We start from the raw sequence: 15,243 nt of genomic DNA, 5'->3' as shown, positions 1-15,243 counted from the left end.
TACAAGACCTGAGTACTTCTACTTTTACTCAAGTACAAGTTCTGAGTACTTCTACTTTTACTCAAGTACAAGACCTGAGTACTTCTACTTTTACTCAAGTACAAGACCTGAGTACTTCTACTTTTACTCAAGTACAAGACCTGAGTACTTCTACTTTTACTCAAGTACCAGATCTGAGTACTTCTACTTTTACTCAAGTACAAGATCTGAGTACTTCTACTTTTACTCAAGTACAAGATCTGAGTACTTCTACTTTTACTCAAGTACAAGACCTGAGTACTTCTACTTTTACTCAAGTACAAGATCTGAGTACTTCTACTTTTACTCAAGTACAAGACCTGAGTACTTCTACTTTTACTCAAGTACAAGTTCTGAGTACTTCTACTTTTACTCAAGTACAAGACCTGAGTACTTCTACTTTTACTCAAGTACAAGACCTGAGTACTTCTACTTTTACTCAAGTACAAGACCTGAGTACTTCTACTTTTACTCAAGTACAAGACCTGAGTACTTCTACTTTTACTCAAGTACATGATGTGAGTACTCCTCCTCCTCCTCTGCGCACCCCCCGCTCTGGGGAGATGGTTCAACCCCCTGAGTGTATTTCTGGCTCATGGGGGGGGGGGGGGGGAACTTCTCCTCAGAGTTTCCTTCTCTCTCCACTCTCCACTCTGATCCTCTTCCTCCCTGCAGCTCGATCATCCCCTTCCTCCTCCTCCTCTTCATCCTCCTCCTCATCCTCCTCTGACACCATGACAGTGGGGAACATGGACAGTGCTGAGCTCTTTGATGCCGGGAAGAAAGGTCGAGGCCTGAGAGCCAGAGAGCACCTGAGCGCCGGGGACGTGGTCTTCTCCGAGTCCAGCTTCTCTGCCGTGGTCTTCGACAGGTACGAGCCGGTTCTCTTAGAACTTTTGATTTAATGCACACATATATAACATTCATGGAGATGCAACAACAATCAAACTGTGTGTCGCGCAGAACCAGGAGACACACAGAGAGTTTATTTGAGTCTGGTTCAAACGGTTTCTCAAACTCGATCTTCCGACGCGAGCCTCAGAACCCAGGGTGGGTTCCCCAGACGTGGCCCTCCTGCGCTCAGCGTCTCTCAGCAGCTCCGTCATGTGAAGCCTCGGCAGGTCCGCAGGATTCAGTTCCACACGGTGCCAACGCGGCTCTCCCATTGGACGGTCAGACTGTTCTTAATTGAAGTCCACTCTTCAGTTTGTTCACTGGCAGAACCAGCGAGAAGCCCGCTGCTAGCCACGGCAGAAACATTCATTTGATGTTTGGGTTTGGGAGAGACGGGTCGAGGCTCCTTGGTAGCGTGTCAGACACAGAGGATGGAGGCGAGGTGTCGAATAATAACACGTGTTAGGCGTAAGTTCATTACATGCTGGAAGCGAGATGTATTTATAGTCTGTATCGGAGCGTGCACCGTGTTCTGGACTTCTGTACGGAGGGAGTGGGTAGGAACGCTGTGTGTGTGTGTGTGTGTGTGTGTTGGAATTCCAGACACAGATCGGTGTGTGCCATATAAGAGCTAGAAGCTGCAGGACGTCACACACACACACACACACACACACACACACACACACACACACACACACACACACACACACACACACACACACACACACACACACACACACACACACACACACACACACACACACACACACACACACACACACACACACACACACACACACACACACACACACACACACACACACACACACTGCGTCTGCTTAATGTAAAAGTGGAGCCGTCCAGAACTACAGAGAGAAACAGGCTGTAGTGACTGACTGTGTGTGTGTGTGTGTGTGTGTGTGTGTGTGTGTGTGTGTGTGTGTGTGTGTGTGTGTGTAAGCAGGGATTTGCAGCGTTCCTACAATGATCAGTAGCATTAACAGGTCTGTCCCTTTGGACTCTGCAGTATAAACTGTTTACACACACACACACACACACACACACACACACACGCTTCTGTGTGCCAAACGGAGACTTGGAGGACAGCTCTGTATTATCTGTTACGTTTACTTTCCTTACGTTCTTTTTAAAGCACAGACGTGTCCTGTTGTATTTATGATATGTTACACAGTATGTGCGTGCGTCTTATTCAGACATACTTTATAAGTACACATGATATTGTTATCATTACGTCATGCATACAACTACGCCCAACACAGAAGCACCTCTCAACATGAACTCGTGTGGAGGACTCTTCAGAGAAACTGAGAAAATCTGCACGGACAAAGTTTGTCTTTTGTTATATTTAATAAAGTCAATATAAAGTGAAACGGATCTGAAATGTAGGATCAGAGCAGCTTCTCCCTCAGAGGAGAGAGGAGTCCTGAGTCTCTGCGTGAGAGGAAACAGCTGCTCCTCCATCCCATCATCAAACCCCTCGTCCTTAACCATCTGCCCTTTACACTGGCTTTGCCCTGAGAGGAAAACCCTGATCACAAGTCTCTGCTAAACAGTGGCAAGACTAAAAGCCCTAAGGCGAGACACCCCAGGTGAATAGGGTAATTTTTTTTACTTAAAGGTATCAGCTAGACATTTCTCCAGTTAATTACTTACTATAAGGCAATTGTTTTTTGTATTACAAGTTTTATGAAATAGCTTGTTTAAATATGCAAATAGCCATTATCTCATTAAATATGCACAGATTTTAACACATTTCAGGAACCGAAATCTGAATTTTGGATAAAGCCAGATTCAAAATTCTCGTTTCATTTTGTAGTCATATTAGCATCTAAGGCAGGGGGGTCAAACTCAATTTCATCACGGGCCACATCAGCATGAAGCACTCAAAGGGCCGGTTGTATCTTTAAGACTATATAAAAATACATATATAAATATTTAATATATATAAAATAATGCATTATATCACATTATTGCCTCTGCATTGGATTGTTATGGGATAGGGTAATAACTTCATAATTAACTACGTCTGAAAGCAGAAGTCTAGGGGAAATAATTGCAAGTCTCTTCAGTGAGGATGTTACAACATGATTTAAAAAGAAAAGCCAAATTCGGGAAAAACAAAAAAAAAGAAGTGACATTTTGAAAAGAAAGTAACATTTCTTTTCTTTTCAGAAAGTAACATTTTGAAAAGAAAATCTAATTCGGAGAAAAAGGCAAATTCTAAGAAAGAAATGCATATTTAAAAGAAAAGGCAAATTCTGAGAAAAGTCAAATTTGAGATGCATTGTGGGACATGTAGTTTTTGGGCAACGTGCTTCTGTAAAGTAGCATCTAACCGTATAATAAACTTATTATATTCTTTGCAAGCTCTTGTGGGGCCACATCAAATGAAGTTGCAGGCCGGATTTGGCCCCCGGGCCTTGAGTTTCACCCCCCTGATCTAAGGCTTTTACTGAAGGGATTTTGGATATCTCTTTTTATCACTCCATAAATCAGAAAATACTGTCAACAGCCCTAAAATATCCATTTCCGCCATGTTTTTAGGTGTACAATGTTGTATAATTCAGGCTATGAATGATATATGAATAAACCCTTCTGTAAAAGCCTTCATAATATTGATAGGGATATAACTGGAAGGTTTGGTGTCTCTACGTGCTACTGAAGTTGAGATTTCGAACTCAGAGTAGGAGAAAAAATTCATCTTGAGAAAACGGCCTTTACAGATTGCGGTGAGGCGCTAGCTGAACCCTCCTGTTCTCTGGATGATAGCTCGCGCCTCGACGCACTGCGTGAAGGTATTTCATGTTCGGGGTCATTTGTTTCTTGTATAACGTTGCTTCGTGCAAGTGACAATTGTTGTCGTGTTCTCTGTGAACGTTTTTTTCGCCGTTCTTTTGCCATTTTTAGATTTCAATTTCGAGCGGAAAGCTAACCAGGAAGTGTTTTAGCACACCACGTGACGCATCTGAACGAATCACGTTGTCAGAAATTGACACCAGCCAATGAGATTTCGTTCCTTGGTTTAAGACCCCTTTGTGCTTTCACGATTGGTTGCTGATACAAAGGAAATGACCATATTTGGATCCGATGAGATCGTGCAGGAGAGACGGAGCTTTCCAACGATATCTCTGTTGCCATGGTGCACACAGCGGTCGCGGTACTTTATGTTACGTTAGAAAGCTAACTTTTGGTGAATTTAGGAGAAATCTACAGACGCAAATATTCAAACTATAGTCAAATAAACACTTAAATGTGTATTTTGTACGTTTTCCTTCCAAAAGCCTGAAAGAAAACATGTTATAGAATCAAAATAGCACAAAATCTCAAAATTGACCAGTGCTAGAAAAACGATGTTTTTGCCTGCCGTGTCTCGCCTTCAGAGTAAAAGGCAATCACAATAAAGGACTATTGTTTAACCCTTAGATGCCCGAGTGGCTGCACTCAGGGCCCGCATCAGAATAATGTGCTTTTATGACATTTTTGTTAAGAAAAATCACTTATATAATATTTAGTATTATATTTTGGTTCACACTAGAATTTAATTTAATTTGTCACTATTTAGAATTTTTTTTTACATTTACAAAAAGAAGAAGTGTTCCCATAGAAATGCACTTATGGAACTTGGGGTAGAAATACAAAAACTACAATTTCTTAAAATGTCAATTTAAAATGTGAAAGGCGTGATATCCAAAACATGTTTTCTGAGGAATAGCTGGAATATGAAATGATAAAAAAATGCAGCTGAGGGTTAAATGATTATATGATATTTTGACACGACAACACTGCCCAAAAATTAAAAAAAACTATTTTTTAATTGAACAATAATTGTATTTTCTAAATATCAGTACAAGGGTTTGAGCCATAAAAGGAGCTCTAGCTCATCGTGAACATAAGTAATTGTTAAGGATAACTGAATTAAACCTGCAGGTCCGCTGCAACTCTGACTACTTTTAAACTATTCATATCTTAGACTGCACTGTAACTTTTATCCATGTATTTTTTCTTTTAATGTTTATTTTATTAGCTTTTCTTTTTAATGACTGATTTTAAATGCCATTTTCTTAATTTCTTTCGTTTTTTGTAAAGCACTTTGAATTGCCTTGTGTTGAAAAGTGCTATATAAATAAACTTGCCTTGCCTTGAATTCCTAACTGACATCCAGTGGAAACGTTGTGGAGGGAGTCCTTGTTTGCTTCTGGGTGGGCTTACAGAGATACCTCACCATCCAATGCACGAGTTCTGAGTTGATCTTAAATGTTACCCGTCTGTCTCTTCCCCAGTTTGGTCACCAAGGTGTGCCACAGCTGCTTCCGGCAACAGGCCGACCTCCACCGATGTGCTCAGTGTAAATTCGCCCATTACTGCGACCGCACCTGTCAGACCGCGTGCTGGAGCGAACACAAACACGAGTGTGGAGCCATCAGGAAGACCGGGAAGGCTCCGAGTGAGAGCGTACGGTAAGGAGGATGCTTGAAGAATATGGAGGGTGGTTGGTTCAAGAAGTACATCCACCAGCTACCCTGCAGCCTACAAAGTACTTCAAACTAGCTGCACCTTCACCAGCTACCCTGCAGTCTACAAAGTACTGGTACTTCTACTTTACTCAAGTACAAGATCTGAGTACTTCTACTTTTACTCAAGACCTGAGTACTTCTACTTTTATTAAGTACAAGATTTGAGTATTTCTACTTTTACTGAAGTACAAGATCTGAGTACTTCTACTTTTACTCAAGTACAAGATCTGAGTACTTCTACTTTTACTCAAGTACAAGATCTGAGTACTTCTACTTGTACTCAAGAACAAGATCTGAGTACTTCTACTTTTACTCAAGACCTGAGTACTTCTACTTTTATTAAGTACAAGATCTGAGTACTTCTACTTCTACTCAAGTACAAGATCTGTGTACTTCTACTTTTACTCAAGTGCAAAATCTGAGTACTATTACTTTTACTCAAGTACAAGATCTGAGTACTTCTACTTTTACTCAAGTACAAGATCTGAGTACTTCTACTTTTACTCAAGTACTAGATCTGAATATTTCTACTTTTACTCAAGTACTAGCTCTGAGTACTTCTACTTTTACTCAAGTACAAGATCTGAGTATGTCTCCCAAAGGAGGTCAGGTACTCTTTAAAATAGCTGCTAGCTATGGGTACTTTTTACTGAAGTACACTTCAAAGCCCTCTTTACTTTGACTTGAGTGAAGAAGTTTAGTCAGTACTTCTACTTTCACCAGAGTACTTTTAAACACGAGTATCTGTACTTCTACTTGAGTAAAGGAAGTGTGTACTTGTGCCCTCTCTGATGTTAAGTGACTTGATTGACATGTTTTAAGGAGACTGTGATTCCTCTCTCCCTGCAGTCTGGCTGCTCGTGTGCTGTGGCGCGTGCACAAGGACACGGGCATCGTGTCCGACAGTCAGCTGATCTCCGTGGATCAGCTGAAGGATCATGTGACCGACCTGCCTGAAGAGGGCCTGAAGCAGCTGCAGACCGACGTGCTCACCTTCTTTGCTTATTGGTCTCATGGACGAAAGCAGCACTCTGTGGAGTACATCTCCAGACTCTTTGGCATCGTAAGAAGGGCTCGTTTTCAGAGGGGGGGAATAACTGAGTAGATTTACTAAAGTACTTAAGTACTATTTTAACGTACATTTTATTAAAATACTGTGTACTTCTACTCCACTACATGCATTGAATACCTTTAGTTACTTTACAGATGTGGATGAATGATGTGAAATATAATCTGCACAACTACTACTTTTACTGTCGCTACTTTAACTATATTTTAATGATAATACTTTTCTACTTTCACTTGAGGAATATTTTGAATGCAGTACTTTTACTGTAACAGAGTATTCCTACACTCTGGTACTTCTACTTTTACTCAAGTACAAGATCTGAGTACTTCTACTTTTACTCAAGTACAAGATCTGAGTACTTCTACTTTCACTCAAGTACAAGATCTGAGTACTTCTACTTTTACTCAAGTGCAAGATCTGAGTACTTCTACTTTTACTCAAGTACACGATCTGAGTACTTCTACTTTTACTCAAGCACCAGACCTGAGTACTTCTACTTTTCTCAAGTACACAATCTGAGTACTTCTACATTTACTAAAGTACCAGATCTGAGTACTTCTACTTTTCTCAAGTACACAATCTGAGTACTTCTACTTTTACTCAAGTACAAGATCTGAGTACTTCTACTTTTACTCAAGTACAAGATCTGAGTACTTCTACTTTTACTCAAGTACACGATCTGAGTACTTCTACTTTTACTCAAGTACACGATCTGAGTACTTCTACTTTTACTCAAATACAAGATCTGAGTACTTCTACTTTTACTCAAGAACAAGATCTGAGTACTTCTACTTTTACTCAAGTACAAGATCTGAGTACTTCTACCTCTGCTCATATTGCTTTGCTATTTGTAAAGAACAGACTGCTTTAGAAATAAACCTGTGTGTGTGTGTGTGTGTGTGTGTGTGTGTGTGTGTGTGTGTGTGTGTGTGTGTGTGTGTGTGTGTGTGTGTGGTGTGTGTGTGTGTGTGTGTGTGTGTGTGTAGATCAAGTGTAATGGCTTCACGCTGAGTGACCAGAGAGGCCTTCAGGCGGTGGGTGTGGGTATCTTCCCTAACCTCTGTCTGGTGAACCACGACTGTTGGCCCAACTGCACCGTCATCCTCAACCACGGCAAGTAGGTGTCCATCTGATCCCACTGTAGATATTATCTTAAAATAAAACGATATGTTATACACCGTAATTATTTATTGATGCTTCTTGTTGAGAGTGTTGCTTTGTGTTGCAGCCAATCAGCGCTGAGCTCTGCCCTCCACTCTCAGAGGAGGTACGTATTACCTCCGATATACTTTTTGCACTACTTTTTATTTTGTATTTTATTCTATATGTTGCGTTGTTGGAGGAGCTCAGGTCAGAAGAATCTCACTGACATTTCTACCGTAGCTTTGAGCATATGATGATAAAGCCTTTGTATCTTGATCAGCCCAGTGTGGTTTTAAACGTGTGTGCGCTATATGCTCAAAACTAGACTGAAGTATGAGACAAAGTATGACCAGAGCAAGACTGTTTCATGACCCAGTCTCACGGCATTTCGTGTTATAGTCACGAAATTAATTTAATCTATTGATTCGTGTCACACAGAACGATTTTAAAAGCAATGTATTTCTATTGGTAGTACGTCTTTTTGTCCGGTCGGGTCTTGGAAGACCAGAAGCTGTGTGGTTCATAAAAACATTTTCTTACTCAATATCTTACCCTAAGCCTAACTCTTTTATTTTAAATTGTATAATGTCTGAGTTTTTTTTGCGGTCCGCGAGGAAAAAAAAAAAAAAAAAAAAATGTCCCTTCTAATTTGTTATTGTTTGGTGCAGGCACGAAACATACTACTAATATAAATACATTGCTTCTAAAAATCAATCTGTATTTTTAAAAATCTATTTTTCCTTCTAATTTGTTATTATTTACATTGCTTTTAAAATCGTTCTGTGTGACACGACAGAAATGGGAAAATCGTGTTGGTGAACACAAATCAATAGATTAAATATCGTGACTATAACACGAAATGCCGCGAGACTGTGTTGCATATAGTCATGACAGTTAATCATCTTTTAAGTGCAATATAATGTCCATAGTCCCTGATAAATACACATGGTCATTAACTTTCTTACCAAGACGTAGATGATATCCTTGGTGTCCTTCATGTCTGTGAGATACAGTATGTGCTAGCTAGAGTCAACAGTTTAGCTTAGCTTAGCTTAGCTTAGCATGAAGACAGGAAACGGGAGGATCGGATCATGGAGACTAGCGGCGGAAACCGGTCAGCTGTGTGCGTCTCATGTCGTCTTGAAACTAAGTCATAAATTAACAACTAACTGACGCGATATTGGGATTGGAGACGTAGCGAAAAGCTGCTATCAGATCCAGAAAACGCTTCTCTTCTGTCCCAGGGTCGAGCTGCGAGCTGTGGGGAAGATCTCCGAGGGCGAGGAGCTGACCGTGAGCTACGTGGACTTCCTCAACCTGTCTGCTGACCGCCAGAAGCACCTGAGGGAGAGTTTCCACTTCGACTGCACCTGCCAGCACTGCAGCGAGAAGATCAGCGACGACCTGATGACGGCCACCGCAGAGAAGGACGGAAGCAAAGTCGGTTTCACATCAAATCAAACTTTATTTGTATAGCCCAATATCACAAAACGTGTTTGTCTCAGTGGACCATTTGTTGTTCTTTTGGCATTTCTTTGGCAGTCCTTTTTTAATGTTATATATAAAATGGAGTTACAGCAACATGATACAAGTCTCACCAAATACAGAATCCTTTCCACTTCTCTATTTACCTTTTTGATTTGGTGCTATGTCTGTCTCTCAGCCGTCTGCTGATAAGGTGAAGGAGATCATCGCCCTCAGTAAGGAGTATCTGGAGAAGATTGATATTGCCCGTGTTGATCGGGACTATCATAAGGTACGCCACTTAAATCCTGGATTTATTTTTGTTGGGGAAATCCTGAACGTCCTCTTCTAATATGAGAGCAGCATGCTAACAAAGCTATCCCAACTGTAGCTGTGAACATGAGCATCAGGACTGTTTGAGGCAGGTGATAGCTATGATGATTCAGCCTCTATGGAGAGAGACATCAAGCATGCTCATTTCTGACGTGGAGCTAATCTGAAGTAAACATTGATACTGCTTTCTAGTCCTCCATTTTGTGACTGTGTGACTCCCTCTCTTGATATCAGCATGTGAAGGACACTGCTCAGGAACTAGTTGATGCTCTGTATGTGATGACTCCTTCCCTTCTGGAGAGGATCACAGATACGTGGATCCTGAGGCTGAAGCTCAAGATGGTGACGAGGGATTATTAACATTTTAAGGATTTAGAAAAAGTTAGAATTTTGAGAAAAAAAGTCCGGATTTTGAGAAAAAAAGTCAGGATTTTGAGATTTTTAGAAAAAAAAGTCAGGATTTTGAGAAAAAAGTCAGTGTTTTGTTCGTGACAGGATGTATGATTACAGAGAAGAACCGGTAGTCCTCCATCTTGTGACTGTGTAACTCCCTCTCTTGGATATCAGCATGTGAAGGACACTGTTCAGGAACTACTTGATGCTCTGTATGTGATGACTCCTTCCCTTCTGGAGAGGACCACAGATACATGGATCCTGAGGCTGAAGCTCGAGCCGGGGACCAGGGAGAGTTTTCCCCTCATTGTCTTTCACCATCTTCCTGGTCACTGTGTTGTCTCCCAGGTGGTGACCTTGTGCTGCGACTGTCTGGAGAAGCAGGAGAACGTGTTGGCCGACACTAACCTGTTGAAGCTGCGTGTGTTCAGCATCACCAGTGAGGTGCTCTCTTTCCTGCGCAACTTCTCCGAGGCTTCAGTCTACGCCCGCCGGATGGTGGAGGGATACACGTGAGTAATGTGACTCAACACAACCATGATTACACTGAAGACACCAGCATCAGTCTGTCAGCTCATAGAGTCCTATTGTGAACCATAGAGGAGGCAAGAGTACACACGTCCTGTACTCAAGTAGAAGTACAGAGACTCGTGTTTAAAAATACTCTGGTGAAAGTAGAAGTACTGACTAAACTTCTTACTCAAGTCAAAGTAAAGAGGCTTTGAAAGTAGAAAGTACAGGTATTTGAATTCAACATGTAAGAAGTAGAAAGTACAGGTATTTGTGTTCAACATGTAAGAAGTAGAAAGTACAGGTATTTGAGTTCAACATGTAAGAAGTAGAAAGTACAGGTATTTGAGTTCAACATGTAAGAAGTAGAAAGTACAGGTATTTGAGTTCAACATGTAAGAAGTAGAAAGTACAGGTATTTGGGTTCAACATGTAAGAAGTAGAAAGTACAGGTATTTGAGTTCAACATGTAAGAAGTAGAAAGTACAGGTATTTGAGTTCAACATGTGAGAAGTAGAAAGTACAGGTATTTGAGTTCAACATGTGAGAAGTAGAAAGTACAGGTATTAGAGTTCAACATGTGAGAAGTAGAAAGTACAGGTATTTGAGTTCAACATGTGAGAAGTAGAAAGTACAGGTATTTGAGTTCAACATGTAAGAAGTAGAAAGTACAGGTATTTGAGTTCAACATGTGAGAAGTAGAAAGTACAGGTATTTGAGTTCAACATGTAAGAAGTAGAAAGTACAGGTATTTGAGTTCAACATGTAAGAAGTAGAAAGTACAGGTATTTGAGTTCAACATGTAAGAAGTAGAAAGTACAGGTATTTGAGTTCAACATGAGAGAAGTAGAAAGTACAGGTATTTGTGTTCAACATGTAAGAAGTAGAAAGTACAGGTATTTGTGTTCAACATGTAAGAAGTAGAAAGTACAGGTATTTGAGTTCAACATGTAAGAAGTATAAAGTACAGGTATTTGTGTTCAACATGTAAGAAGTAGAAAGTACAGGTATTTGAGTTCAACATGTAAGAAGTAGAAAGTACAGGTATTTGTGTTCAACATGTGAGAAGTAGAAAGTACAGGTATTTGAGTTCAACATGTGAGAAGTAGAAAGTACAGGTATTTGAGTTCAACATGTGAGAAGTAGAAAGTACAGGTATTAGAGTTCAACATGTGAGAAGTAGAAAGTACAGGTATTTGAGTTCAACATGTAAGAAGTAGAAAGTACAGGTATTTGAGTTCAACATGTAAGAAGTAGAAAGTACAGGTATTTGAGTTCAACATGTGAGAAGTAGAAAGTACAGGTATTTGAGTTCAACATGTGAGAAGTAGAAAGTAGAGGTATTTGAGTTCAACATGTGAGAAGTAGAAAGTACAGGTATTTGAGTTCAACATGTAAGAAGTAGAAAGTACAGGTATTTGAGTTCAACATGTAAGAAGTAGAAAGTACAGGTATTTGAGTTCAACATGTAAGAAGTAGAAAGTACAGATATTAGAGTTCAACATGTAAGAAGTAGAAAGTACAGGTATTTGAGTTCAACATGTAAGAAGTAGAAAGTACAGGTATTTGGGTTCAACATGTAAGAAGTAGAAAGTACAGGTATTTGAGTTCAACATGTAAGAAGTAGAAAGTACAGGTATTTGAGTTCAACATGTAAGAAGTAGAAAGTACAGGTATTTGAGTTCAACATGTAAGAAGTAGAAAGTACAGGTATTTGAGTTCAACATGTGAGAAGTAGAAAGTACAGGTATTTGAGTTCAACATGTAAGAAGTAGAAAGTACAGGTATTTGAGTTCAACAGGTATTTGAGTTCAACATGTAAGAAGTAGAAAGTACAGGTATTTGAGTTCAACATGTAAGAAGTAGAAAGTACAGGTATTTGAGTTCAACATGTGAGAAGTAGAAAGTACAGGTATTTGAGTTCAACATGTAAGAAGTAGAAAGTACAGGTATTTGAGTTCAACATGTGAGAAGTAGAAAGTACAGGTATTTGAGTTCAACATGTAAGAAGTAGAAAGTACATTTGGGTTCAACATGTAAGAAGTAGAAAGTACAGGTATTTGAGTTCAACATGTAAGAAGTAGAAAGTACATTTGGGTTCAACATGTAAGAAGTAGAAAGTACAGGTATTTGTGTTCAACATGTAAGAAGTAGAAAGTACATTTGGGTTCAACATGTAAGAAGTAGAAAGTACAGGTATTTGAGTTCAACATGTAAGAAGTAGAAAGTACAGGTATTTGAGTTCAACATGTAAGAAGTAGAAAGTACAGGTATTTGAGTTCAACATGTAAGAAGTAGAAAGTACATTTGGGTTCAACATGTAAGAAGTAGAAAGTACAGGTATTTGAGTTCAACATGTAAGAAGTAGAAAGTACAGGTATTTGAGTTCAACATGTGAGAAGTAGAAAGTACAGGTATTAGAGTTCAACATGTAAGAAGTAGAAAGTACAGGTATTTGAGTTCAACATGTAAGAAGTAGAAAGTACAGGTATTTGAGTTCAACATGTGAGAAGTAGAAAGTACAGGTATTTGAGTTCAACATGTAAGAAGTAGAAAGTACATTTGGGTTCAACATGTAAGAAGTAGAAAGTACAGGTATTTGAGTTCAACATGTGAGAAGTAGAAAGTACAGGTATTTGTGTTCAACATGTAAGAAGTAGAAAGTACAGGTATTAGAGTTCAACATGTAAGAAGTAGAAAGTACAGGTATTTGAGTTCAACATGTAAGAAGTAGAAAGTACAGGTATTTGTGTTCAACATGTAAGAAGTAGAAAGTACAGGTATTAGAGTTCAACATGTAAGAAGTAGAAAGTACAGGTATTTGAGTTCAACATGTAAGAAGTAGAAAGTACAGGTATTTGAGTTCAACATGTAAGAAGTAGAAAGTACAGGTATTAGAGTTCAACATGTAAGAAGTAGAAAGTACAGGTATTTGAGTTCAACATGTAAGAAGTAGAAAGTACAGGTATTTGAGTTCAACATGTGAGAAGTAGAAAGTACAGGTATTAGAGTTCAACATGTAAGAAGTAGAAAGTACAGGTATTTGAGTTCAACATGTAAGAAGTAGAAAGTACAGGTATTTGAGTTCAACATGAGAGAAGTAGAAAGTACAGGTATTTGAGTTCAACATGTAAGAAGTAGAAAGTACAGGTATTTGGGTTCAACATGTAAGAAGTAGAAAGTACAGGTATTTGAGTTCAACATGTAAGAAGTAGAAAGTACAGGTATTTGGGTTCAACATGTAAGAAGTAGAAAGTACAGGTATTTGAGTTCAACATGTAAGAAGTAGAAAGTACAGGTATTTGAGTTCAACATGTAAGAAGTAGAAAGTACAGGTATTTGGAGTTCAACATGTAGAGAAGTAGAAAGTAAGGTATTTGAGTTCAACATGTAAGAAGTAGAAAGTACAGGTATTTGAGTTCAACATGTAAGAAGTAGAAAGTACAGGTATTTGAGTTCAACATGAGAGAAGTAGAAAGTACAGGTATTTGAGTTCAACATGTAAGAAGTCAAAGTAAAAAGTCGTACTGATACCAGAAAAATGTACTTAAATACAGTAACAAAGTATTTGTACTACTACTTCCAACACACCCCCTCAGTAGGATACTTCATGTGTTCCTTCAGGAAGCTGTGCCACCCTAACAACGCTCTGCTGGGGATGGCCACCATGAGAGCCGGAGTCACTCACTGGCACGGCGGACAGATCGAGGCCGGACACAAGTTCATCTGCAAGGCTTACGGCATCCTGATGGTGACGCACGGACCCAACCACGCCATCACCAAGGACCTGGAGGTACAGGGTGGAGAGATGGAGAGGTTTAGTGTATCTGTTCATCGTGTCGTGGACAGCCCATTGATCAAGCTGTCACAACACACAGTACACGGAGCAGCTTTAGCTCATTTCCAGCTGTTGTCCAGATGATATTATAGATAGATAGATGGATAGATGGATAGATAGATGGATAGATAGATAGATGGATGGATAGATAGATAGATAGATAGACGGATAGATAGACGGATAGATAGATGGATAGATAGATGGAGGGATAGATAGATGGATGGATAGATAGATAGACGGATAGATGATGGATAGATAGACGGATAGATAGATGGATGGATAGATGGATAGATAGATGGATGGATAGATAGATAGACGGATAGATAGATGGATAGATAGACGGATAGATAGATGGATGGATAGATCGTATGATTGAAGACTGGAGAGATAGATAGATGGATGGATAGATAGACGGATAGATAGACGGATAGATAGATGGATAGACGGATAGATTAGATGGATGGATAGATAGATGGATGGATAGACGGATGGATAGATAGATGGATGGATAGATGGATGGACGGATGGATGGATGGATAGATGGATGGATAGATGGACGGATAGATGGATGGATAGATGGATAGACGGATGGATAGATGGATGGATGGATGGATAGATAGATGGATGGATAGATGGATAGATGGACGGATAGATGGATGGATAGACGGATGGATAGATAGATAGACGGATTGATGGATAGATGGATAGATAGATGGATGGATAGATAGATGGATGGATAGATGGATAGATGGATAGATAGATGGATAGATAGATGGATGGATAGATGGATGGATAGATAGATAGACGGATGGATGGATGGATAGACGGATGGATGGATAGATGGATAGATAGATAGACAGATAGACGGATAGATGGATGGGTAGATGGATGGATGGACAGATGGATAGATGGATAGATGGATAGATAGGTAGATAGACGGATAGACAGATAGACGGATAGATAGACGGATGGATGGACAGATGGATGGACAGATAGATAGATAGACGGATAGACAGATAGATGGATGGGTAGATGGATGGATGGAC

General features: G+C 39.7%; 1 protein-coding gene across 1 annotated transcript in view; it reads left to right on the top strand.

Annotated features, from left to right (window-relative positions):
* Positions 1 to 649: 649 nt before the first annotated feature.
* The window catches only part of smyd1a (SET and MYND domain containing 1a), a 19,445-nt gene continuing 4,851 nt past the window's right edge, over positions 650 to 15,243 (top strand). The window contains exons 1-9 of the mRNA XM_034079746.2: positions 650 to 889; positions 5,214 to 5,390; positions 6,297 to 6,510; positions 7,503 to 7,633; positions 7,745 to 7,783; positions 8,904 to 9,099; positions 9,323 to 9,415; positions 10,198 to 10,361; positions 13,984 to 14,152. Of these exons, the coding sequence (XP_033935637.1) occupies positions 753 to 889; positions 5,214 to 5,390; positions 6,297 to 6,510; positions 7,503 to 7,633; positions 7,745 to 7,783; positions 8,904 to 9,099; positions 9,323 to 9,415; positions 10,198 to 10,361; positions 13,984 to 14,152 (1,320 nt within the window). The 5' untranslated portion in view covers positions 650 to 752. The remainder of the gene's footprint in view (positions 890 to 5,213; positions 5,391 to 6,296; positions 6,511 to 7,502; positions 7,634 to 7,744; positions 7,784 to 8,903; positions 9,100 to 9,322; positions 9,416 to 10,197; positions 10,362 to 13,983; positions 14,153 to 15,243) is intronic.

The sequence above is a fragment of the Pseudochaenichthys georgianus genome, unplaced genomic scaffold, assembly GCF_902827115.2.
Source record: "Pseudochaenichthys georgianus unplaced genomic scaffold, fPseGeo1.2 scaffold_710_arrow_ctg1, whole genome shotgun sequence".
NCBI lineage: Eukaryota > Metazoa > Chordata > Actinopteri > Perciformes > Channichthyidae > Pseudochaenichthys > Pseudochaenichthys georgianus.
The sequence above is the reverse complement of the archived record's forward strand: the minus strand, read 5'-3'. Positions and strand labels throughout refer to the sequence as shown.